General features: G+C 42.9%; 1 protein-coding gene across 4 annotated transcripts; it reads left to right on the top strand.

The window, feature by feature from the left end:
- On the top strand, window positions 1–26,558 carry atf2 (activating transcription factor 2). Of its 4 annotated transcripts, XM_035411405.1 has the most exons (12): window positions 1–313; window positions 3,257–3,326; window positions 3,428–3,524; window positions 5,053–5,171; window positions 5,311–5,436; window positions 6,493–6,671; window positions 7,339–7,453; window positions 8,471–8,557; window positions 13,562–13,717; window positions 14,775–14,981; window positions 19,554–19,659; window positions 24,594–26,558. In XM_035411405.1, exons 2-12 carry the CDS (start codon window positions 3,279–3,281, stop codon window positions 24,773–24,775), a joined length of 1,422 nt encoding a protein of 473 aa, XP_035267296.1. In that variant the 5' UTR covers window positions 1–313; window positions 3,257–3,278; the 3' UTR covers window positions 24,776–26,558. The 4 variants fall into 4 exon arrangements, with proteins under 4 accessions (XP_035267296.1, XP_035267297.1, XP_035267299.1 ...); XM_035411406.1 differs by lacking the exons at window positions 1–313; window positions 3,257–3,326 and adding an exon at window positions 4,359–4,460; XM_035411408.1 differs by lacking the exons at window positions 1–313; window positions 3,257–3,326 and having other exon boundaries at window positions 4,359–5,171; window positions 5,352–5,436.

Genomic DNA, 26,558 nt, shown 5'->3' with positions numbered 1-26,558 from the left:
CCCTGCTATTTGTCATTTTGATTGGCAATTCCCCTTGCAGGGAGTGCATACGACATTGGCACGATTTCCTAGTAAAATCCGAAACACGGCAAAGTTGCTTTGCACCTAACTGTCCGGTATTCGCGTCGTAAGTCAATTGTTTTATGTATTCTCTGGTAATGATTTTTATTAAAATCGCGTTTATCCCGCGCGATACAGTGCGCAATATCCCAGACGTGTAGGAAGTTGCGAGCAGTGGGAAGGCTTTAGTTGGTGTGCTCGCGAGATGTAGCGAGAGCCGTGGGATTTAGCCCGCAGAACGGTTCAGCACCGGGTAAGTGTAAATGGACCATATAAATTGGCAGTGGTGGTGAGGTGAAAACACTGCACTGATAAGGTTCTGTCCTTTTGAATAAAATAACTTCACTAAGAGCGTGTGCTGAATGAATAGGGTTGCTATATACTCGCTAATAATATGGCGACGCTGATAGCCCAGCCCGAATCAAGACAAGGGACGGTGGTTGCTTGTTTTCTTAGTTCAAGCTGCATCGAGTGCAAACAAGTACGATCACCGTACGATGTGTGGCTTGCTTGATACGTAAATGTTTTCTATTTTCTAGCTTCTACAATTGGATGACTTGCTGACCTGATGTGAAAGGGCACAAGCATAGTTAACGTAAAGTAAATGAGCATGTCTTGCCTGGCTGAATTTGATTTTGAACACTGCGAAAGCTAGCGGGAAGCGGTTCCCACTGTATTTGATGTATATTTCCTGCATAATGTTCGTACTACGTCTGTGCGTCACCGTTGGTGTGGATTTATAGAAGACATTTCATTAAGCTTTTCGTTTTAACGAATCACACAGCATGTCTATTCGCTGGCTCATTTGACACCTGACTGATCTAGGTCATATTTAATATTTCGTTAATCGGCATGAAATAAGTTGCTTATCACAACTATACCGCAAATTATCGGCGCTGTCCCTGGTACAAGGAGGACTCCCTGATTCTTCAGATCGATGGCATTTTTTATCCACCAATTGGATTTAATTTCCGGGGTTTCATTTGCAAGTCTGCGTTAGTTGGATATCTAAACGTAATCATTGTGTATTTTATATGGCTACAAAATAACATCTCTGCAGCTTCGTGCTATAAACTAGAAAAATGTACCTTTTGTGTTTTAAATTTTTAAAATAATATGACATTTTACGCATCCCAGTACCCTCCCACAACAAGAGTAAAAACTATTAAGTTCATCACTATATTACTATTTTTACTACTATTATATACTGTAGGGTATTTTCCCATTATTTAAACGGACATATTCCTGATATCACGCTCTGCTACGAACATAAATGCAGTGATAGCTGCACTGTAATAGAAAATTGTAAAGTTATCTTAACCATGTCCCACTTGATTTTGCCAGTGTTGTTAATCCCCCCACCCACACACACACGCACAGTCCTTCACATCTCTATCTCCAGTCCTGCCTCTCCATAAATGTGTCAATATTAAATAACCGCACATGAACATAATGTGGGCATGCCCAAAGTTTTAATGCTTTCCCCCCATTGTCTCCCCATTGAATGCCCAATAGTGCACGGCCGTGCTCATGGTGCGTCTGTTGCAGGAAACGGTGCACTTCCCTCTGAAGCATGTGATGTCGCCAGCTTCTTTTCACGCTTCAGCCCACAGGGAAAACTTGTACGAACGCGAGTTTGAGGAAGACTCAAGTGCAACTTTAGCAAGCAGACCTGCTAGAGAGAGATGAGATGCGTATGCTGGCTGACTGAACCCTAACGTGGGGTGACACTACTGCCAATTTTTATGCTGCCCTGTCGTGCTACCAGCCATATCAGTCTAGATTCAATCCTGGACCATGGGGCCCATCCATGCAAGAGAACAGTGTATTAAAGTCATGCTATGCCTTGAAAATATCGTAAAATAACCACACTTAGGCATATTTATGATGCCCTGGCAATCTCTCTACACAGTTTTGCAGAATTCGTGCACCTTTATTTGTTATTCTAAAATGTGTTTGGGACATTTCTGGGTGTGCCGCTGTTTTTTGTGTGTGGAGGGGTGGATGTAGCTACAGAGCTAGCTAGCAAAGAAGTCCAGATATAGCAAAGCGAAAAGACAAGCCGACAGGGCTCGTTGAATTACTAGAGTTAACCTTGGAATTGTTCTTCCTGGGTGGCGTCAGCTGAAGTTGGCCAAGGGGATGCAAAGCGACATGGAGTTGACTTGTTTTCTGTCGGACCTGTAAGTAATGTTACCGGTGGTGTGAAGCTGGTGAACATAAGGACATTTGGGAGGATCTGAAATGTTCAAATTTAAAGTTCCAATGATAAAACCCCTGTTACGTTCGACATAATGGAATTAATGAATCTGTAATCAAATCTGCCTTCTTACTGTCACTCACGGTTGCTCATTTCACGGTACTAATGTGACCTCTAGCTATCCAGCTAACTACTTTAGGTGGGGTAACTTACTTGGCACAGGTGGGTGGGGTTGAAGACAGAGGAGGAGACTTTTTTTATTGTGTAAACAGGCTAAGAAGTCCTACATAGTATGCCTTTAACAGGATGAGCCACTAAGCAATTTGCATGCCCAGTTCTGAGCTTAGTGGACTAAATCAGAGTTTTGCACATCACTTTAGTAAAATGTATTTTTTAATTACCATCCCATTCATGGGCCAATCCAGAGCATTGGCAAACAGGCCATAATTTGGGCATCTCTGACATAAAAGGAAACGTATGTTTTTTAGCATGCCCAACATAGGCCCTGCAACAACATGCTTTGGTGAGTCACTTCCACAGATGCCTATATGGAAAGTTTATTGCAACATAAACTAGGCAACCTATATTACATTTTAAACATATGGGCAATGCATGGGGTCATTATTGGCCATGGTATTTAATCCTGACACTGTATGGGCATAAATGCCTGTACCATTGCTTGGGCAATGTCTTATTACGCACCAGCAGCTACTCTGATCCTTCAGACACTTACTATAAACTGTATGGAGTGCACCAACACATATGCTGGACTTCAGGGTGAAATGAAGTGGATGTTGGCACACACTCTGTAGCATAGTGTGTGCTTGTTTGCACTCACCCAATTGTCTAAGGATATTGATGCAATTGCCTAGAAGTGAAACTGAGCATTTCAAAATAGTGAATAAGAAAAAAACAAGGTATAAAAGGTGTAAAAATAAATACAGTTGTTATTTTTGAAGTGTGGGAAGTACTCATATCCACTTTTGTCACAATTAGGGAATAAAAGGATTTTCTGAATATGAGTGATGACAAACCATTTGTATGCACTATTCCTGGATGCAATCAGGTATGTATTGTACCAAACATATTTACTTCTACATTTGTATTGTTTTGTAACTTTCTAAGAGAAGGGTTTCTCTAAACAAATTTCCTGTCTAATATTATTAGCGTTTTACCAATGAAGATCATTTGGCTGTCCATAAACACAAACATGAGATGACACTGAAGTTTGGTCCAGCACGCAATGATGGTGTCATAGTTGCTGGTAAGTACCAAATAAGGCTTCATTAACATAAGTAACTGATGTATTGACATGATTCACAAAATTCAAGAATTGAATGCAGCGGCATCAACATGGGGAAGGGGAAGGGAAAGGAGGTTATATGGGGCGACATAGCTCAGGAGGTAAGACCGATTGTCTGGTAGTCGGAGGGTTGTCGGTTCAAACCCCGCCCTGGGCGTGTCGAAGTGTCCTTGAGCAAGACACCTAACCCCTGACTGCTCTGGCGAATGAGAGGCATCAATTGTAAAGCGCTTTGGATAAAAGCGCTATATAAATGCAGTCCATTTACCATAAAAACTTCTATGTTCAACAATTTTTTTTACAGTTACTTTCATTGCCATAAAAACACTAGATGGTATTATCATAAAGCATGTGTGCATTAAGTAATATTTGCACAAATGAGGAGCACTGAGAAAGATCAAGAGCTGATGGATTCACTGACTTACAATAATAGAGAACCACCATAAACAAACCTGTCTTCTCTTTCTCTTTCCACTGCTCATATGTTAAAAAAGTTAATAAAAAGTCCTTGCATGCCTTAAAAACAGGCAGGCATATCGTTTCTCAATTCACTTGGGCTGATGAATTTGTTTATCCTTACCAAATTATGTTTAACCAACCAGATTTGATCAAAGTCATGCTGACAGGCACTGGTAGCTTGAGTGCTTGAGAAGTGGTGTGTGTTTGATGCTGGAAGGAAGATTTTTTGACTACTGATGTTGTACCATCACTTTGAAATAATTTAGAGCATGTAACGTACATGGATGTAAAAAATGACATATTTCTCTGAACATTGTCCTGAATATTGTGGGACAGTGGCCACCAATGTAAGTATTGAAGGCTTTACACCACATCAATTGATGCCAGTGATTGAGTTGACATTTTGGTGAACTCTACCTTCTTCAATGGCCATTCAAGGTGAGTCAAGAAGGCCACATTGTCCAAAGCAGCACTCATTTTGCAAATGAAAATATTTGGAAATAAATTTTCACATGAATTTCAGAGGTATTTACATTAAACTCAAACTTTAAGAATTGTTACCCTCAATTCCAAATTTGAGTCAGGCTGCATGTTTTACTTTTTTAATAAGAAAACAAATCTGAATCTTGGGCTATGCTGCGGCTAGTCCTGTTAAGGCACCATTTAATTTAATGGATCCACCCCAGAGTCTGATGCCAAATTGGCGCTAGCAAGGCCAGCACACCTGCAGGACACTATATAATTGGTCATGTTCGTATGTCCTTGTACGCCAGTGACCAAGTCTGGCCAGTTGGAGAGTCTGTCTCTGGTCAGATTAACTGGTGAACTGCAGAGGTAAAAGGCCCAGCGGCTTGACGTTATATGTTTTAGAAGAGATCACGTTTGTCTGTGCTCTCCAAAATAGACAGTGGAGGTTGCAGCACTGAACACAAACACACATGCAAATTAAATTCACATACAGTAGGCTATCTGAATCTAGTATGTAGAATCATGTCCTCTTTCACTTAATGTGAGACCTGTGTTGTTTCAGACCAAACTCCAACACCTACTCGTTTCTTGAAGAATTGTGAAGAAGTGGGATTGTTCAATGAACTTACTAGTCCATTCGAACATGACTTCAAAAAGGCCACAGAGGATGATATCAGAAAGGTAAGCCTTCATCTAAAGATTGTCTCTAAAGGACAGTTGCACTGCATTGTATCATTAGAGCATAGTCCCTCCAGTACACATAGCTGGTTTTGCGCCACTAGTTTTTAATTGTCGTTTGATACAGTGTGGTGTTTCTCAGCTACCCTTAGACTTTTCTCCACTTGCTTTGCCACTCCTAAGAAGCAAATCGGAGGAAGCCTCAGCAGTGGAGACCCATCGAGACAGCCCCCTGCCCCGCCCAGAGTCTACCACCTGTGATGAAAAGGTGAAGCACAGCACTGCAGCTTACGCAGTAAAGTCTGTGGTTCTGTATGCATGCAGCTCAGCCTTTTCCATGCAAAATCATTGTTTTGCACATCAGGTGAACTCAGTTTAAAGAGCGCAGTGTTCAAATTTGATTTCTTTACTTGAGCTTGTTTTGCTGAGCCTGGTACCGTCACATTCTGCTCTAGAATAGATTGGGTATAATGGTCATGTCAATGGCATTGGCCTTCTTAAATAAGAGGGATATAATATTTACATTTATAAAGGGTTCCACTTTAGTAATGCTGACATACACAAAAAAAACGGCACAAAGAAACCATACAGTAGATGTACTCATTTCTCTGACCTGGATTCCTCTGTAGGAGTAGAAATTCACCTGCTCATTACTGTGGATGAAATATAAGAAACACACTGTGCTGGGGACATTGTGTAGCTGTTAGACCTACTGCCTAAATATTTGTATTTATTGTGTTTTAAACTTTGATTATTGAATGAGTGATATGAGTGGTAGTTTAAAATGTCATCTCTCTCAAACCATGTGATATTTATTGCTTGACAATTCCTTGTTGAATGTGGTGTGTGTAAATGTTACAGAAATGATTTATGGTTGGTTTACTTATAAACACTTAATACCTGTAGCAGTGGAGGATTGATATGTGTCCAGCATATAGGCATGTTGGGTGCCTGGAAGCAGAGAATTTTGATTTACTATCAAAGGAAGGTCCTAGTCTTTTTAATGTTGCTATTTTAACTTGATGAGTTTTGCATTTAATCTTGGATTTTGGATTTTTGCATATGTTACTCAATCTGGCTATATTGTAAACGTTTGACCAGCCTTCTTACTGGGTTTGCAGATTTATACACAAAGAGTATTGTACATCCAAATCGCTAGTCCAGTAAGTTTACCCACTTTACTACCTTTGCCATAAAGAAACAGACTTTCTGAATGGGGAATTTAGAAGAGGAAACAAAGCCAATTCCTGATGTTGACTTGTCGTTAGGCCAGCGCAGTGGCCTTGTCAGTTTAATGTAGCTGTAATTTGTATAATGCTTTCAGGACATTTCTCTGGAGCTGGTTTCACAGCCACCATCTACCATAGTTCGGACTGAGTCCTTCCGAGTTCCGACTGTGCTTCTGGCAAGCAATGATACCGGTGTCGTAATACAGCAAGCATTACCATCACCAACCTCGAGCTCTGTAATTACACAAGTCCCAGCCTCAAGTAGGTCTGTTGTGTAAGTAACCCACATGTGTTATTTCTACCTTTTTTTCTCCTAGTTTTAGTGCTTAGTACATTTTTAGTACCTTGTCCCCCCCCCCAAATTACGTCATATATTTTTCTAATAATTTTCATACATGTCTCTTCTCAGTGTAGTATATTCATTAAATATGCAATCATTTTGTTCCTCTCTTAAGGAGCTGCAGAATGTGAATAAAATTATGGGTCGTTATTTGGAGAATATTACTAAAAAGTACTTTGTTTACAGTGTTTTGTGTCCTATTAGAAGGGGATTTCCTAGGTCTTGCCTTGCATGTCCAGGTGATGCACTAGAGTGTGTAAGGTGTCACATCCTGACTGTGCCAGGGACTTCATAGCCATAAAGCAATCAAGGCACAGAGGCTTTTTCAGCATGTTTTCCCACCTTAAAGTGGGCGAGCGACTCCAGGTTAACCAGCTACCTGCATTCAACCTCTACCCGCTGTGCTAACTTGGCAGTCCTGTGCTGCGATAACTGGACAGCTCAGCTGGGGGGTTTTAGAGAAGAAAGTTGCGGGCCGGCTTATAATTACAGTTGGGTTCCTCAGATTGAGCAAAGGAAACTACACTGGGATAGAAAGTTGTTGAATTGTTAAATAAATTCTTAGTGGTTATGTAACCAGCATATTCTTTTCCCCCTCCAGTCCTGTTACCGGAATCTTCCCTGTACTCTTACAGCTACCTAATGGACAGACGATGCCCCTTACCTTCCCAGCAGCCATTGCAGACCCGAGTGGACATATTCCCACTGCCATCCCTGTAAGTTTGGAACACTTTCTCTTTCCTTGTTGTGTTTTTTATTCAGTATTTATCCTGCATGTGGTTTTCATGCCCTCCATATGTGGCTTTATTATATGAACGGATTATTATACCATTGCAGCCCCTGGCCAGAGAGGCTCAGTTTTATTTATCTGGGACATTTCATTCCAAGAGCAGACTCAGTATCTCAGTGCTGTCTGTGTGTGTGTGTGTGTGCGTGCGTGCGTGCATGTGTGTGTCTAAGGGGGTGTTGGTGTTTCTGCTCATGCATTACGTTAGGCACCTGTGGTTGAGGAATGTTTGTTTGTATGGAAAGTGTATGTGTTTGCATATGTGTATCCCTGTGTGTCTGTATGTGTGTGTGTGTGTGTGTGTGTGTCTGTGCAAGTGTGCCTGTATGTGTGTGTGTGTGTGTGTGTGTGTGTGTCTGTGCAAGTGTGTCTGTATGTGTGTGTGTGTGTGTGTGCACGTGTGTCTGTATGTGTGCCTGTGTGTGTGTGAACAGGCTGGTGCAGAGGATTATATTCTTAAGGCGTCACAGCATATTTATTACTGTATATCAGAGCCTGCTGTTAAATTCTCTTTTTCTCTCAAGAAAGAATAATTTGTGTGTATGTGTGTGTGTGTGATCATTTAAAGTGGTTGAGTGATATGTGTGTCTGTGTATTGTGTGAAGGATGTGTGTGTGTGTGCGTGCGTGTGTGTGAAGCGGCAGTGTTCTGGTCGTCCAGCGCGTCTGCCTGAATCCCTCACAGTGGTCCTCTCCTCTCTGTCCATATGCTCTCCACGCAGGCAGGCAGCAGCAGGCAGGACTGTTCATTAGTGTGTGTGATGCCTCTCCACGTGGCGCTGCCGCCACAAAATAACAGCACATCCAGCCTAATGAGGCTCAGATGTGAGGCAGAGCTCTGTGGATGGTGCTGGGTGTGTGAGGGGGAGGGGCCGGGGGAGGGCCAGCCCTCACTGTGAGAGAGTAATTTGCTGTGTGCCGCTGTCTCCCTGTGTCTCTGCTGTCAGCTTGTCAGGCCCGTCACCGTTATGCCTAATGTGCCAGGAATCCCAGGACCCTCCTCCCCGTCACCCATCCAATCAGAGGCCAAAATGGTAATTCGCTCTCCTTCTCTATATGCCGCAAGCCCAGCTTGCCCACAACACTGTAAATCTCTCCATGATACCCAAGGAAGCATGGTGATGTGCTGAGTGAGATGAGACTGGTCATATTCCTCCTTCATGTAAACTCAGTTCTAAAAATTACAATGGGGTCATCTTATGGTGACTATGACTGGAAGCGACAGTGTTGTGCAGTTCCTCATTTAACCAGTAGAGGGAACTATCTCTGACAAATATCAAAATAAATGAAAAATGTTTCTGAGTCTTTGCCTAGGTCCTGGGAACTTGCACTATGCTGGTTTGCACTTTAATAGATTACTTTAATTGCTATGTTGGGTGTGTATCAGTCTTATTAATTTAATGAGGGCAGAAAATGAAGGAATAGCATTATTTTTAGAATTGTATATCTTGCCTTTATTTAGTGTACATTGCTTGTAATAAACAGTGAGTACCATTTTTTTATCATAGTTTAAAGTAGAACACACCTCCAATATTTTTCTTTCAGATGAATGATCAAGATTTTGCAGAACCTTCTGTTTAGAAAGAGCTTAAATTGGATTGCTACGCTTTGTATTTCTTTTTTGTTCTTTGTTCAAATTATATTATGCCTTTGGGAAGGGGCTTCACTTTCCCTTGAAGCAGACTTTTCCAAAACTAAGAAACAAAAACACAATTGCCACTTTTGGATTGATATAATATAAACATTATTATCTTGGGGTTTCTGTGAGTACACAACATAAAGACATGACTCTTACTCTAGTAGTATTTTTGTTGTCATCCATGGGAAATGGTATGATTTTTTTTTTTTTCTAGCAGGTATTACTGCAAGTGTTTTTTAGGTGTGTGTAGGTAAAATAATCTTGCCTGAATGTGGTGATGAGTTTGGCTCCACGTTATCTTAAAGCCATACTATGCAGGAGTTTCACCCGGCTAATATTATAAAACAACCATGCTCAGTCATTACTATGATGCACTGGCAATCTGTGTCCGTGTGCATGTCTGCCCAGTCCTTGCCTATCTACCTGTATTTGTTAGTATGAAAAGTCATTGGGACATTTCTGGGCATGACCCATTATTCTTTGTGGGCTGTGTCTGAAAAGCATGTGGCCAATAGAAGAAGAAGGAGAAGAGGTAATGTGTATGGATTGGCTATTGTGGTGCATTTTCAGTTGGGTTAGGCGCAGAAATGATAACCAAGTGGCTGGTCAGTGTTCGGTAATGTTGGGTAGTTGCCTTTATTAGCTAACTAAATTCAGTTGTTTGGCAACGTTAGGTATTTTTTTCCAGATACAAGTGCCATTCGACTACTACAGACCAATATCCGTGGTCTGTATTATACAAATTTCACTAAATTCTTATCATAGGTTGTGTGCCTCTTTGCCACAGCTATTGGCTGGTAGGCTGCAGTCTGGAGCTTTCTAGTCTACTTTCCCAATCTGCTGAAGGGGGAAGGCGGCCTCCCATCAAGCTACATGGCGGGAGAGGCATACGACTTCGCTGCTATAGAAATATGAAGCTAGTCTATGTACGGATGTAAAAATAAATTTAGTAAAAGCGGCAGTAAATTGATGTGTTTGTAAAGATGCATTTTTATGTTATAGAATGTTGCCATGCTTCCAGGCAGGCTAGAACAGACCTGGTGTTGCTGTGCTAGCAGTGGCTAGTGTAGGTATGTTCCACCACTAAGCTAAAGCTAGATACCCCATAACTTTGCTGCATATGACAACGAAGTGGGAGTTTTTGCTCTTGGATATGTCAGTCAGGCATTTTGGCATACTTGTGTTTGCCTGACTGCTATGAATGCATCTATTGCTGCATGTTTGAAAGAGACTTCATTCCAACAGTCTGCAATATGATGTTATAACATTACTGACATATCTAGATAGTATAGCTAAAATATCTATTTAGTTGTTTTGTTGGTAAGTGCACTTTATTATCTTGGGGGTGTAGGTGGGGTTGAGAATAGAGGAGGAAATGTTTTTAATTGTAAACACATGAGCAAAGCAAGGAAAGAAATCCTGCATAGTATACCTTTAAGGAGGGACGGGTTGAGGAATGGTCATTTGCCACTGTTCCTCCAATCAGCTGCTGATATAAATCAGCAGATATCGCTATTTGCATTGTCCACCATTATCAAACTGCAAACCTACGCAATTCAGTAGCTCCAGAATTGTTTTCGCGGTGAGATAAACCAGCGGATTATGCCTGCATGATGTGGCAAAGGCTGCGGCCTCTACACGTTGACGCGGCAACAGTAGCGATGGCTGAGGGGCGGGAATATGAAGAGGTGTAAAGGAGATTGGTGGCACGGTGATGGACTGCGTACCACAAAAGCGTAAGTGTTCGCAGCACGACACTCTTGTGAAATTAACAGGTAAACCAGCCCAAGGAGGTGGGGGGCAGAGAGTGGGGGAGGGTAGAAAGGTAGGGAGGAGGGGGCGGGGGCGGTGGTGGTGGTGGTGGGGGGGGGGGGGGTTGCCGGGATCGAGGGGCGCGGAGATGACAAACGCGGAGACAGCGGCGTGCTCAGCAGGCCGCCGCCGGGGCCAACCGGAGGGGCGCTTCCGCCGAGAGCTGACTGGGGCATCTTGGCACACGCTCAGAAAGGCACATTAAGTCAGCCTCGCCTGGCATGGAACCTTTTGTTCAGCAGAATCCTCCCTGACCTGCGCCCCCCCCCCCCATACCCATCCCCCCACAAGCGCCGCGCTCATCAGCAAACACCTAATGAGCCCACGTCAAGAAACCCCCCCCCCCCCCATACGCACACACACACACCCAACCTCCCCCGCATATGCACGCACACACACCCCCCCTTCCCCCGTCTCTCCGCCTCTCTCCAGGGTGCACAGGCGCCACTTTACAAGGACTGATGATGCTGCAAAGACCACAATAATGATAATTAACTTGCTGAATTTAGAAGATTATGCTGTTAATTAGTTGCAAAATAAAGATAAGTAATATAGCAGCAGATGGTGGAATAACACCCTTGAGAAGGAGGGTTATTACACTGATGAGGTTTCCATGGCAGATATGAAATATGGATCCGACTGTTTTTCTCCCCTCCCTTCGCAGTCCGTTCCAGGAGAATAATATCTCGTTTCAGCCAGAAGAGAATCTGGATGGGTATTACGCGGCAAACAAATTTGGTAGACAGATTGGTCTGGCATAGGGAGCTGTGATAATATGGCCCGGTTTTTTTTCCTCCCGTTTTTTTTTAACAAAATGTATTCTCGCTCGCTTCGATAGGATAGTTTGCACATACTTTCATGCTGTTGGTTTTGGCAGCTTCTTCGCTGTCAACTTTATATTCCTTGGTGACAGCATGCAAAGTGTGTGTGCTGGTGACATTGGCTATATATTTCAGTAACCTAATGATAATTTTTAACGTTCATTAAGACTTGATTTCGCGTTTACAAGAAAAATCGGAGATTAAAAAAATGAAATCCGTTGCACTTGATTTGTTCGTCTGGAATTACCAGTGGGACTGCCGTCTATATGCATGTGTGGATATTGTGTGTATCCCCTTTGACAGCCTGTCTCTGGTTAATGACGTTGTATTGCTCTTGTGGCTTAAGCTAGGTGAAGCACAGTCACAGCAGAGGCTGAAGCAGAGCTCTCCACATGTGGGACACTGTGACATAACACCCAGAGGGAGAGCATTCCTCTGACAAGTGGCTAGATATTGTTGGCTCCTTCAGGGAATAGGAAATTAGCCATAACTGCTACTGCTCCACGGAACATGACTAGAACCCACGTCTGTTTTAGCCATCTTGCTTCCCTCATCTGGGCAGTCAAAATTAGAATTTTTTTCCTAAGGGCACTTAGCACTCACTATTCAAAGCCCAACCAAAGTTTTGGATCAATCATGCATAATCACAGCTATTCTGGTGATGCGCAGCTTTTTCTCTCCTCTCCCTTCGATACATTGGTCTCAGCAGGCATCTCAGCATCTCCAGCTGGATGACAAACCCTTGCCTGAAGCTCAGTTAGGTTAAAACTGCCATGCTGTATTTCCCAAGTCTCTGCCTCTGTTTAACCGGCACCATAGTGTCAACCTTTTCATCTACTAGGAACAAACTGTCCCTCACTGAGAACATCATAGTGGTATGTTTCGCCTCGCAGATTCTTCCTGTACAACATCAGCTCCTTCCTCACTGCCTTCTCAACCCAGCTCTTAGTCCAGGATGTGGTCATTTTCCATCTGGACTACTACAAGTGCCTCCTCTACCTGTGCCCTCAGACCTGCAGCTGATCCATAACACTGCTGGTCGTCACATAGTAGAGGCAGAAACTCAAGACTAGGCTTGATACAGTGTTAGGTACTATCTAATCTGTAGGTAATCAGGGCACTAATTTAGTTGGGGAAATGGTGAGCATTGTTGGGCTGAATGGCCTGTTCTCATCATTATGTTATTATGTTATGTTGTGCTCATCTGATCTACACCCTCCATCTCTCTCCAATGGCTACCAATATCAGCTCACACCAAATTAAAATGACCTTGGTAGCTACAAGGATCACTCCACTGTATCTTAAAAAGATCATCAGACCCCACACGTCAGCCAAACCGCTCTGTTCTGCAACCTCTGGGCTCCTGGCCCCTCCCACCCTCTGTTCCTGCACTTCCTGGTCACGTCTCTTGTATGTTCTGGCCTCCTGGTGGTAGAATGAGCTTCCCATTGTGGTCAGGACAGCAGAAGCCCTGCCCATCTTCTAACATGGACTATAGTATTACCAAACAAAACATATTCATTTTCATGAAATGCCTCTGATGAGACCACAACTACTGTGCCACTGCCTGGCTGCTCTGAAATGGCAGAATCTAGCAAATTTTATATTTGAATGCAGAGCCATATCTTATCTTGGTATCTTGGTATCTTGTATAATGGGTGGATTATTTGTATTTATGATTCAGCTTTGGCCTTGACTGAACCGCATGCGCGTAAACACTTTTTCGACAGGTTATTGTCATTAGTTGTTCTCTTTCAATCCCCCAGAGGCTCAAAGCTGTGCTAACCCAGCAGCAACCGCAGTTAACCAATGGGAGGACAGGCGAGGCTCAGAGCAGTGATATGTGGACCCACACTCCACCCCCGGCACAACCCGAGGAGCCCTGTCCCCAGCAGCCTGCCTCCTCCACCACAGAAGCACCTGTAAGCAACTGCATATGTGTGTGTGTGTGTGTGTGTGTGTATGGGTGAGCGTGTGTCTGTGCATGTGTGGTGTGTGAACGTGTGTATGTGTGTGTGTGTGTGTATGCGTTTGTGTGTGTGTGTGTGTGTGTGTGTGTGCCATTGACTGTAGAAAAAATATGGACCATGCCACTGTCATGTCACTCGTTGACTCTCCATTGGCTTGGTGAAAAGCGTTTTTGAAGCCTGGGAAATCCAGATTGTGGGTGCCGCCATATTGTACAAATTGGAGCAAGAGACTGCGCAGCAGGGAAAGGGGGGGGACTTTATATGGGTATGAAGTCCAGATATCCACTAAGCGTGAGATACAGTGACTCAGTCCACAGTGAGTCCCTCATTTGTCCGCAAAATATAAAAATCATGTCCAAATAACACAGTAACTTCGGCACATGCAAGATATAGACAAAGAAAAAACACCTATTGCGACTACATGTTTTTGTCGGAAAACATTATTTACTTCGTATTTTGACCGTGTTGTTACCACCAACTTACATTGAAATGGGTTGCTGAAACATCTATACTGGAGCCACCAGACTGGTGCTAGTGATCAACATCTCTCAACAGGACAAGGAAGTGAGCTTCAAATACACAGCCCGGTTTTGGCTGCTTGGTGTGTGCGTGTGTGTGTGTGTGTGTGTGTGTGTGTGTGTGTGTGTGTGTGAAAGAAGGCAAGTCTTCATAAGTCACCACTCAGTTTTAAGTAGTGTGTCAATGTCAAAACTTCCAATGGATATGCACTCATTAGCAGGCATAGTACAAATGGCAGATGATCTCATGGGACTGTGTAGTTCTCTTCCTTTCTATCAAAAACAAAATAAAATAAGATCAAGACTGAATCTTGATCATCGTCAGACTGCACTCACATAAGGAAATCACATCTAATTAAGTGATGAGGAAAATAACGAGATGTGTTATTGCTACATGATGCTGCTGCACCAGTCTGTGTTGTGCAGCATGGCTTCAGGTAAACGTAATGACAAGCTGTGACTGTCGGCTTCTCCCGTCCTGCCTGCGGCAGGCCTCCCCAGCCCCGCCGGCCAACCCCGGCCCGAGTGGCGGAGGCAGGCGTCGCCGGGCCGCGTGCGAGAACCCGGACGAGAAGAGGCGCAAATTCCTGGAGCGAAACCGGGCGGCGGCTTCGCGTTGCCGGCAGAAGAGGAAGGTGTGGGTCCAGTCTCTGGAGAAGAAGGCTGAGGACCTGAGCTCCACGAATGGGCAGCTGCAGGTACGACCCGCCGTCTCTCTTGTTGAGGCATTATGGGTAACAGCGACAAGAGAGCGACCCGTCCTCCGCCGGGCAAAAGCCTTTCATTTTGCGCGTGTCTTGTGTGCGAGTCTGTTTTTTTCCTCTTTCCTCGCACTGTGATGAAGTCATTAATGGCGATTAAGAAGTGCTGCGGCATGACAGCGGCGGTGCGCCAGGCCCGTACATTGATACCTCGCTGTCAATAAAGACGTATCTCCAGATGTCATCGGCGCGCGAGCGTGTCTCCACTTCCCCCGTCTCTCCGGCTCACAGGATGGCCTTAAAAAATCTCCCAGGGAAACGTGTCTTTTTGAACCTTCATTTTGCAGAAAGCAATTAGGATCTAATGCTGACAAGTTCGAAACAGTTCACGTAACCGTTGTCTCTGTTGATAAGTGCGAGCCAGGGTACGGCGCATTGGCGTTCCAGACAATTTAATGAGATGTGCTGTTTATTTGTGTGCTGTCATCTCTGTCCATTAAACTAGGGAGAGACATACGTGGGAGGGGCAGAAGGGGGATGGGTGCGAGGAGGTAAGAATATATTGCTTTAAAAATACAAATGGCCTTCTTTTTGTAGCCCACATGCAAGAGAAGGGTTAAAGCAGTGGTAGAGGATGAAAGCGTTGGGGTTGGGGATTTGGGGGGGGTATCGAAAGCTGTTAACTGTGAAGGATGCCATGACTGGTGGCAAAAATTGAATGTCAAGGAAGGAAAGTGTTGGATGTATGAAAGCATTAATCAGTGGCGAGGCTGGCGTGGTAGCTGCTGCCCCAGCACGCGGGACCCAGCCGATCAGCGGAGTGGGCCTTAATGATCCGTGATTACTTGGGCATCATCCTTAACTGGCTTTTTAATGAGCTGTCAGGACAGGCGGAGGCTCTGGGGCTCATGGGAAGCACCATATTCACACATTCTCTTTATTCACAAAACTATTTCATGACTTTTGGTCTGTGGCGTCAAACTCGGAGACAGAATGGAGAGCAAGTGCAGAAAGCTGCACTGCACATGAGCCTTTGCGCTTCCTTATATTTTCCGGCCTTTGATTGAGAAATTCAGTCGGCCAATGAAATAGTATGTTAGCTGTGAGGTATCCTACAAAAAAGCCCATGGCCAATTGCATAGAACACCTTACATCTTTTCCCTTAGTATCACCTCACATGTAAATATGCGAAATCCACGTAATGGATACAGTATTACGTTTTTAATTGTTTACTTTAAAAAATTACCCTCACACACACACACACCAGAATTATTCAAAGCCTTGATAAAAGTGGCCAAAGAGGACTACATAAAACAACAATCCAGAAATACAGGTAATGAGCCTAATTATAAAATTATATTATTTTATACTAATACATTTTCTCAGAATTTTTTTCTATTAAAAATTTGTCACAATTATTCACACCACTAATAATGACTTTAAATAAAACCCAACAAAAAATAAATCTGGAGTAACATACTGTACTACTTTTTTAAGTTCATCTCATGCTTACGGAAGTGTTCTGTGACCTCTTATGGTTTCCTGTATCACTGGGGTATTAAAATGACGTGACACACATGTAAAGTGCATGTGTCATTCATCACCATTGGGAAAGGCAAAGAAAAATCAGGAGAAACAAGACAATGCATTGTTGATCTTCTTGTCAGGAGATGGTTACTAAAAAATAAACAAAATAAAAGTACCACCTTCCTCTCTCCACTCTTAGGTCAACAATTTAAAAGTTGGAACAGTTGTAACCTGCTTGGTAGAGGATGCATTTGCATTTTGTATTTACATTTTACACACACGCACAATGAGGCAGATGGTTTGCGAGGCAAAATAATCGACAGGCCACAGTCTAGAGATCTGCAAAACTTGGTCGCATCTTGGGGGCACAAAGTCTCCAAATCTGTCACGAGACGCCTCTTGAATGATGATGGGATTTTTGGAAGTGTTGTCAGAGAAAAGCCTCTATTGAGGATAATCAACAAAATAATACATGCCCGGAGTTCGCTAAACAGCATTGGAACTTTCATTGGAATCAGGTGTTATGCTCTTATGAGACCAAAATAGATCATTCTGGCCACACATACCAGCAGGGCGTTTAGCATCAGGAGAAGGATGCTTATGTTGAACAGGATGTCGTATCTGTGGTGAATTATGGTGGTGGTTCTATGATGTTATGAGACTGCTTTGCATCTATTGGTCCTGGAACTCTTTTAAAGTCAGTTCTTTCAAGGTGAATTCCGGCAAGTACATAAATATTTTGGCAAAGAAACCTGGTCTCCTCTGCCAGCTCAAACTCAAGCAAGGCAAAGATCCCAAGCATACCTCAGAATCAACCAAGACGTGGTTAACTGACCACAAAACTGCACTTTTACAATGGCTATCCTTGTCTGGACTTGAACCCTGATTGAATATTCATGTTTTGAATTTAAAAGGGCAGTCCACAAGCACAGACATAAGGATTTTGAATGATTCAGTATATAGGGATGATCAAAGACCCCCACCCAATATGTTCACCAATCTCAAAAACACTCTTGTGAAGGCAACACAAAGTACTGGAAACGTGTGAATTTTTGTGATGCAAATAATCATTTTTATTTTTTTGGGAATAAATTTTTTTTTACTTGGAAGAAGTATGAAAAAAATAATTATTAAAAAATCATTATTACGGGAGAACATTTTTTTTATCTTATTCATATCAAGAGTTATATGAATAGTTAAATGAAAATATAGCATGAATAATTTTGTAGGGTACTATGTGTGTGTGTGTGTGTGTTTCTTTGTGTGTAGACAAGATCCACAGCAGTACATCAAGCTACGCCATGATGTACACAAGATACGCACAAGCCTGGAGATACGCACAAGGCATTCCAGCAGCCATGCAATTTGTATTACAAACTACATGGATGATGTGGGGGGTGTCCGTATGTTCAGCCAAGTGCTAGTTAGTCATTGCTGTCTTTGGTTTTCACATGCAGTCCTTCTACCAACAGAACATTTTGGTTTGGTGAATGCTGGGGAAGGATGATGTGAAGCTTGCAGCGTGAAGCAGTGCAGGGCAGGTGCATCGTGGGAAATGGCAGCGAGCACGGTGCGGTGTTGAAATTCATAGGGGCTTCGCCAGCTGTGTTCAAATGTATTTCACGAACAGTCTGTTCGTGCCAAGAGGAGCAAGCCTAAACAGATGGATTCAAATAAATTGGCTGCTTTTAGACTAATAGATTAGGCTGCCGTGGTCCTTTAAAGAGAACAGAAAGCGCTTAAATCTGCCACAGGATGTTCCATCGGCTCTTGGCTGCGCTAGATCCTGATAAAGTCACCTTCACAATAATACACCTCCTCTCCCTCCACACACCCCCCCCCCCCCCCCCCCCCCCCCCCCCGAAACCACATCCTTTACTGCATGCAGAATTCCTGACTCCCCCGAGGGCTGTAATGACAGTGGGGTGTAAATCTTAGCAGAATCTACAAAGTTGCTGTGACAATCGGAGGAGTTCACCTCTGACAAATGTGCCAGTCCGCAGCTATTAAAGGGCCGTAATTATATCCCTGGAACAACATAATTGAAGAAGTGCATCGTACTTTATTCTAACGGCATCCATTATGCTATTACCTTCTACTCAAAGTATGTGTCTCCTCCCCCACCACAGGTGGAAATATGAGCGCTTTATCACAGGGGGCATATGTAATGATGTACTGATCATGTGTCTCTTATTTCGGTCATGAGAGAGAGAGAGACAGAATAAGGGTGTATTACAGGAGACTTTGACCTGTACTGTGAGTGCATTCAGATGAGTGTAATCTCAGTTTCCTGAGAGAACCTGTGAATTGGAGCTGGATTAGAATTGGGCGTAGTCATATCCCTTAGCTACTAATACATAGTTCTAATACTAATACATAATTTTATTCAAAATCTTTGGTAATATGTTAAACTTAACATTCAACATCACATTCAGCGCTGAGAAATATGGGTCTCATGAAGTATTAAGGAGTAACAATACCAGGGGCATTTTGTATACTTGAACAGTGAGTAAAGATGTCTCACCCAAAGTGCTCTTGCCTTGGATGTTCAGGTTTGGGACTATTTCTGCTTTTGAAAGAAAAAAACACTAAAACTAGGCCAGAGTTTCTGCTGGACTGGGCCTTTTAAAGCAGGTCTTAGAGGAGAGAAATACTTGGCATCACAGACCTGAATCTACTGTACGCTGTCAATCCTGACTCATGCATATCAACATTAGGTACTGCAATGGCTATATCCTGGCCATCCTGTGACACACTGAAATCAGTTCTCATCAGGGAGTCACTGTTAATACATCGTGGCTCTGCCTATTTTGGGGTCCATTGGTAAATATTTTGGAGTTCATTGAGGACTGTGGTTTTTTTTTTACCCGATCCCACACACATCTCCTGCAAGAATCTCCTGTCTCTGTAACATGGGGGTACGGTGCGGGGGCCACAGGGGCGTGGCATGAAGGCCACAGAAGAAGCCGTAAAAAAAAGAAAGTCAGGTGTGACCCGCGAGTGAGTGTGCGCGCTTGGCCTCTCTGTTCTCCCCTCCCGCAGAGCGAAGTGGCCCTGCTGAGAAATGAAGTGGCGCAGCTGAAGCAGCTCCTCTTGGCTCATAAAGACTGTCCTGTAACCGCCATGCAGAAGAGATCGGGCCATCACGGTGAGTAATGCTCCATTATCCCCAGCCTCGGGCCCGCCGTGAAATACCGCCAAAACGAGCCCGGGGAAACTGGCATGAGGAACACGTCCCGCTCGCGCCCGGGCTCAGCGACTCGCAAACTGACTGAGCGATGGCCGCATTATCGCTGTTTTTTTGTGAAGGGAAAAGTTCTGAGGAATGTAGCTGCTGATAAACTCCCAAATTCTCAGGGATTTTCCATGCTGTAAAGGAACTTGAGATCACATTACATTTAGCAGACGTTCTTGTCCAGAGACAGCTTATATTTCCTGTCTGCAGTCCATTTACACAGACAGCTTTATCCTCAAAAGCATCCTTACTTTTAACTGGGTCATCTCAGAATGTCTGAGTGAAGAGACTCTTCGGAAATACCATTGAGTGTATTTGCACTGGTAAATGTTATGGTAACACTGCATTTATAAACAGAGTTTGACAATTAATAAAATATTTTGCAGGATTTTCTCTTTTTGGCATAATAAATGTAATTTATATGTATTATCTCCTACCAACATAAATGAGCAGTCAAGGGTGTCTTACTGCTGGAAATTTTATAATCAGCTTGAACTTGTATTTCTTTGTCCAGTATTTTTTTTTTTTACATAAAATGGATAATACATTTTTATGTTTCTTTTTTGTCTTGTGTACTTAATTCCAAATTACTGACATCACATGATGACATTAACACTCGTTGTCAGGTAGATAACTGCTTCAAATACATTTTTCAGACGAAAATGGCTCAGAGAATCAACAACAGAAGAAAGGGCACAAACTGTACACAGCCATAGAATAGTGTCTTGGGAAAGTATTTTTACCAGTACTGTAGGACCCAAAGTGTTTTCTTTTAGTTGAATAATAATTATCAGCAAGGTGCTATAGAGTATTTTTATTATTTAGAGGTAGTTTTGGTATCATTAGCTGCTGTTTGTAGTAGGCAGTCATGAATGTGACACAGCTTAGCAATTGTCAAAAATTTGACCCTTCATAATTTTGGCATCACTAAATTTAATGTCAAATAAAGCTTAAGGAAATAACCTAGGCTTTGAAACTGTGTAGTTGTTTGTAAAAGGCACCTGTGTGGTATCTTTTACTGTACATCACATTTAAATGGGACCCATCTAGGGACATCTGGGATGGTTTTAGTGCTTTGAAGTTCATAGTATTGGATATTTGTCAGCTGTGCTTTTTACATAACCTAGTGGGGCTGTGGTTGTGGCTCCCATCGATCTGGATGTGTAGGTATCGCTGCTGGATGTATACTGACCACTTGTGGACAAAGATATCTACATGACTAACAGTAATATTTACACATCCATCAGTGACATCATGTACAGCAGTGAAATTGACACGGTCAACAAGGCAGTGATATCACCCTTGAAAATGTTGATAACACTGTTGGACGGGTAGATGCCATTGGTGGACACAGATATCACTGGTCTCAATGACTGAGCGCTACTCATTCACCTGTAGGGTAAATATTGTCGGATGTTTGGGCCAAAAAAAAAGCTTTGTACTCAGAATATAGAGATAGAACAGTGCGGGAGCTTTTGTTTGCATAGGAGTGCAGGGATTTACATGAGCAGCAGATGCTTTGAAGCATTTTTTTATGTTCCGTTTTACCCCACATTAATTCCTCTGGTGGGTTTATTGCACGTTCAAAATCATATTGCAAACCCCAGCAGTGCTGGCGCGTCGACCTCTTGTCAGCGCTTTCCCCTGTTTTCCAGCACTTGGTTGCGCTGACACTTGTTAGGCCTGCTTTTGGGTCATTTTTACAGACCTCGTCACATCTGCTGTTTTTCCTGGCTCACCGTAAAGAAACATGTCACGAGCGACTGAACCTCCGAACACAGACAGAGGGCACCTGGAATGTACAGTGCAACATCTTTCGCCGTTATGATTTAATGATGTTGTGCAATTTGCAAATCTGTGGATTGTTTCTGCCATATGCACCCACTTCATTTCAATTTGCCCCTGTCAGTGGAGCGAGAGGGGTGGAAAGGGGGGTTGGGGGGGGGGGGGGGGGGCGCTGCCTGCAAGTTACAGTTCCTCAGGTGCTCGCTGTAAAACTTAACGGCTGCCAGGCTGAAACAGTGCCTGTAAGCACTTTTAAAAGAACAAGCAATACTTTCTTTCCCTCAATGCCGCTGTGCCCGCCTCACCCTCCTCCCCCATACCCCGTTCCGCCGAGCATTTAGAATATTGATTTTTGTCAGCTCAGCTTCATGCCCATGACTTGGCACCCCGATTGGCTGAGTCGCGCGGCAGCGCGGTCAACTGCGTCTCGTGCCTCTTTAACGCTTTCCGTAAGTCCGTCCCTGACTCGTATTGACAATGATTGTTTCCAAAATGAGTCCATTATAATGGCGAGTATGACAAGCCCATGGCTCTCCCCCTGTGAGAGGCGGTTATGGCGCCACTCTGTTCATTACACACGCCCATTGTTAACCAGAGCTGACATGGCCCGCGCATACGCTAGGACTGATGGCTTCTGAGCGGGATTGTGCTGTCATCGATACAGCTCATTTGACACTGGCTCAATTGTTTTTGGAAGTGTTTGAGATCCAATTGGGCCATACTTCACTTTGTTTGTGGGGGTCTATTTCTGATTCCCTTTATGAAAGATGGGCTTCGATCGTCTGCGGCGTGTAAACCGCCTCCATGAAGAGCGGACCATTAAGTCCCTGTGCTTTACTGTCTCTGAAATATTGAGCTCATACAGCTCAAACTATGTAAATGAGCGTGCCCGCTAACTGTGTTCTTTAAAAAAAAAAACTGGTTACTCACCTCTTCCAAAGGATGAGGTATACTTCTGATTGGAGGGTCCAATTCAAAGCCCCACTATCTCTTGGTGTGGGGCCTCAAATGGGGATCCTCAACTCCTGTGAAGTTTTCTGGCCAAGGAGAAGGGGCCTCCTGGGGGCCCCCAGCTCCAGCAGCCTGTCTGTTAACACACTTTATCATCCAGCTGAGATATAGCCATGGCAGGTGGGAGGGAATTACCCAGCCTGCCCTGCAAACAAGCAGGGCCACGCTTTTGCTTGGCATGCCTATGCCTCCATCTGCTTGCGGAGAAAACCAGCACTGAAATTAATAAAGAAAAAAAGAGGTGTAACACTGCCTTGGGAACCTGAAAACTTGCATATTATAATATATCAGCCATACTCCCATCTTCCTCTCTTATACTTAATGCCATGAGTAATTATATGCATTTGAATACAGAACAAAGAAATTAGTCTGATTTACACTGAGACCGACCTTATGCGGGGATAAACGACTGAATAATTTACAGCGCTTTGACATACGTTTGTGCTAAATCATTTGATCAAAATCCAGTCAGTAAGAATGCTCAGGGAAACGTTGCACACAGAAGGCCTTTTAAATGAGATTTTATTGCAGCCTACATAAAAGACTCTGTATCTCACATTCTCAAATACCAAACCCAATCATTAATTACCAAGTGCCATTTCAAGTGACTTTTTATCATTAGTGGTATTAATTATTGTGGTGGTCTGTATTCCTTTATGAGTCAGTACATTATAAAGGGTTTTTTTTTCATCAGGATCCAATTAATTCAATGCAACTGCCTAACAGCTGGTGGCATTTCGACTCCAAGTCTTGCATATTCTCCAGTGTGAGCATCATTAAGATCAGGTGCTGTAATCATCTGTCGCTGCAGTAGTTGGCAAGGTAACAAAAAACAAATGGAAACACAATGAGGGATACTCAAACTCCACAGTGTGCCAAAGAATGTAATGTAGCCTTATGATGTTGGTTTAAATTGACATTGTAACTTTAATTAAGGATACTAAAACACACGATGTGATAAAACACACACACACATGCGCACACACACTCACACACGCACACAGGCGGGCACATTCTCATATAAATGGCAGAGCAGCATTGTTTGTTTTCTGTACATCTTAAATTCAGCAAAATGGAGTCAAACCTTTAGCTGATATTTCCAATTCTTGGGGTCACATTTAAAGTCACATTTGAAATAGCAGACTGTGTTTATATTTATTTTTCTGGTAGCCTGTCTTTCCTGTTGTGGGATTTTTTCTTACTGCATATTCCTAGAGGCGTGACAGAGAATTAGCACACAGGATTCAAATCCAGTACCCTACTGCTGTTTATACCCCTTAGAAACGTGTTGTAACAGATTTCCTCTAGTTGAGGTCCAGCTGTACGAAGATCCATCTGTCAGATCGTGGTCAATTCCAAGCAAATGCATAAATTACAAAAACGGACATTGTGAATGTTTATGGTCAATATGCTCTAAAACAGGCTCCCAAAAAACATAAATACTATGCAGCACAATACTGCATCATTCCCAAAAACAATGGGAGGGAAAGGAACATTTTGATAAACAGGTCTTTGTCAGGTGTCCATAGTGCATGCAGGGCAGAGTTTATCTAAAAGGCGTCAGTGTACGTGAGCAGTAACCCAACTATCTGCAATGAAAAAAAAAAGCGTTTGTCAAACAGACCACATCACATTACATCCAATTATACTCAATGAATAGAAAGAAGTGCTCTGGGATAGTGCAAGCCAGATAGACCCCGTGCAGTCTGGAGTCCAATCCTGAACATGCCAGGGTCAACTGAGTGGCACATATTGACACTGGCGTTGCACAGGGAGGCAGAGCTGCAGTTGGCACACCGTTCCCCGCCTTGTTCAGACACTCACACACAGAGTGTCGTCCTTCAGTACCATATCTGTGCAGCGCCGCCGGTGAACTGTGAAGTACAAACAAGCCACGGCTGGCCGCGCAAATTTTGGAAAGTTTTTCAGCGATGGCACGCACCTACAAACACAACTGTGAAAACGAGGGGCAAACAGTCATTCTGTTGAAGGTGAACTTTCGGAGTGGGAGGGTTGATGGCATTGCATGTGTTGCTGTGCCCATCTTCCAGGCGCTGAAGAGGAGGACACCTGCGAGGAGGCACCCGGGAGTCCCCAGACAGGGGCCATCCAGCACAGCTCCATCACCACCTCCAACGGGCTGGGCTCCTCCTCCTCCTCCTCCTCCGCCCCGGCTGCCACCCCTGCACCAGTGGCGGAGCAGAGCCACGCTCTCAGGGAGCTGATCACATGAGCCTCGGGGTCACGCCCTTCTCAGCGAGCCACACTGGCAAGGGAGCTGGACGGGGAAGACGCTTTGGGAACTATCTCAATGTGGGAAAATGCTGTATTTATGTCTGAATTGGTTTCTTTGTGGTTTAGCAATTTATTACTGCTCTTTAACACTGTTCAAATGTGTCTCATTTGACGTGAATGCGGATGCAGGAGGAATCATCTCCTCATGGTTTTGCCAGAAGTGTCTTTTTTCTCCTTTGTTCTAACATGTACTGTGTTTATTTGATGTGTGTGTATGTGTGTGTGTGTGTTTTGTGTAAAAATTAGTGAATGGTGATGGGATGTTTTGAATGGGTTAACAGTGCTTCGATAATGAGGCATCCCAGCTGAAGCATGTCTTCTGGCTTATTTATAAAATGGCTGTTTTTTAACTTTATCTTTTTAAACACTACTTGGAAGAGAGAGGCATAGGAGGAACAAGGCACTTTCATTACTGTGTTTTATATTTTGCACAAGAGGTGGGAAGGCATGTTGACTTTGCATTATGTTTGGTTGTGTACGTGTGTGTGTGTGAGAGAGAGACAGAGTGAGACTTGAAACACTCGCACAGTGTGCTTTTAATGCTGACAGTGCCGCTAATTGTGAAATGTAATCTTTGAATAACTTAGTGCTTTGACTGACATTCCATGTGCAGTTTGAATGTGACATACAGTGGTTGTAGCTTTATTGAACAACATCACTCAGACACATCCTTAATGCTGTCTTTTCTGAATGTGCTATTATTTCTTTTATAATTACTTTCCTGCTAAGACTGTTCTATATGCAAAACAAAATCACTCAGATTCTTTGTCCTCTTGACAAAAGTTTCTGTCCACCTAATTACTTTGATCAAGGAGTATATTTTTAACAACAGCATTTCCAGTTGTTTTTAAGTGACTGTTCAAGAAATTGGTATCAAGCAAAACAAATATAGTTTTTCTTTGTTTTCCAAAGGAATTGTACGTGTGGCATTTTAAGAAAATTTTAAATGACTTTTCAAAAGATCTATGTCTTTAATATGACTGTTTTAATACTGTATTAAAGACACAGTAATAAGCTTAATAATAATTCTTTTTACAAGGAAAAATCATCCCAATCGAAACCTTGTGGGATTGTACAGGTCTGTCGTATTTTTTAACTACAATACAATCATCAAAATATGAATATAATCACATGTTGAAAATGTAAGACAATGTAGAATTTAAAAAAAAAAGTTACTTAAGCTTCTATGGAGAATGTCAGCTATTTACTGTAGCTTCCAAATCACAGAATTGTTATTTTGAATCTATTAGTCTTTCCTCTTTAAATGTAATGGCTTACTACTGTGTAGTTTCATGAGGCTTCACTACATTATTTGACTTCAGAAATCCTGTATAGAAAATTCTTTCTCCTCAAGCATTACAATTGTACAGTTACTGTTTTGTGCTATTTGCATGAGTAAATTATCTCAGTTTCACAGCAGTGTCTCAGATTAATAAGCAAAACTGCCCATGCTATATCCCCTTGAGTTGCCTGTTACCAGGAGCCTTTGGGATCAGGACTGGTCCTGAAAGTAATTTCATCCTGGTTTAAGTCCATAAAATACATGTTATATTACTGTGTTGGCAGTAAACATTTAACATAAAGGTTATGCATTTTGCCTTTTAGATGAATATAGAGTAATAAATCTTTTAATAACTATTTTAAAGTATATGTAAACCCTCTAAATTTGTACGACAGTGTATTTAATTTGCTTCCCCTATAGTAAAATAATGACTGTTTTA

The sequence above is a fragment of the Anguilla anguilla genome, chromosome 3, assembly GCF_013347855.1.
Source record: "Anguilla anguilla isolate fAngAng1 chromosome 3, fAngAng1.pri, whole genome shotgun sequence".
Lineage (NCBI taxonomy): Eukaryota > Metazoa > Chordata > Actinopteri > Anguilliformes > Anguillidae > Anguilla > Anguilla anguilla.
This window is presented reverse-complemented; position numbering and strand designations above follow the sequence as displayed.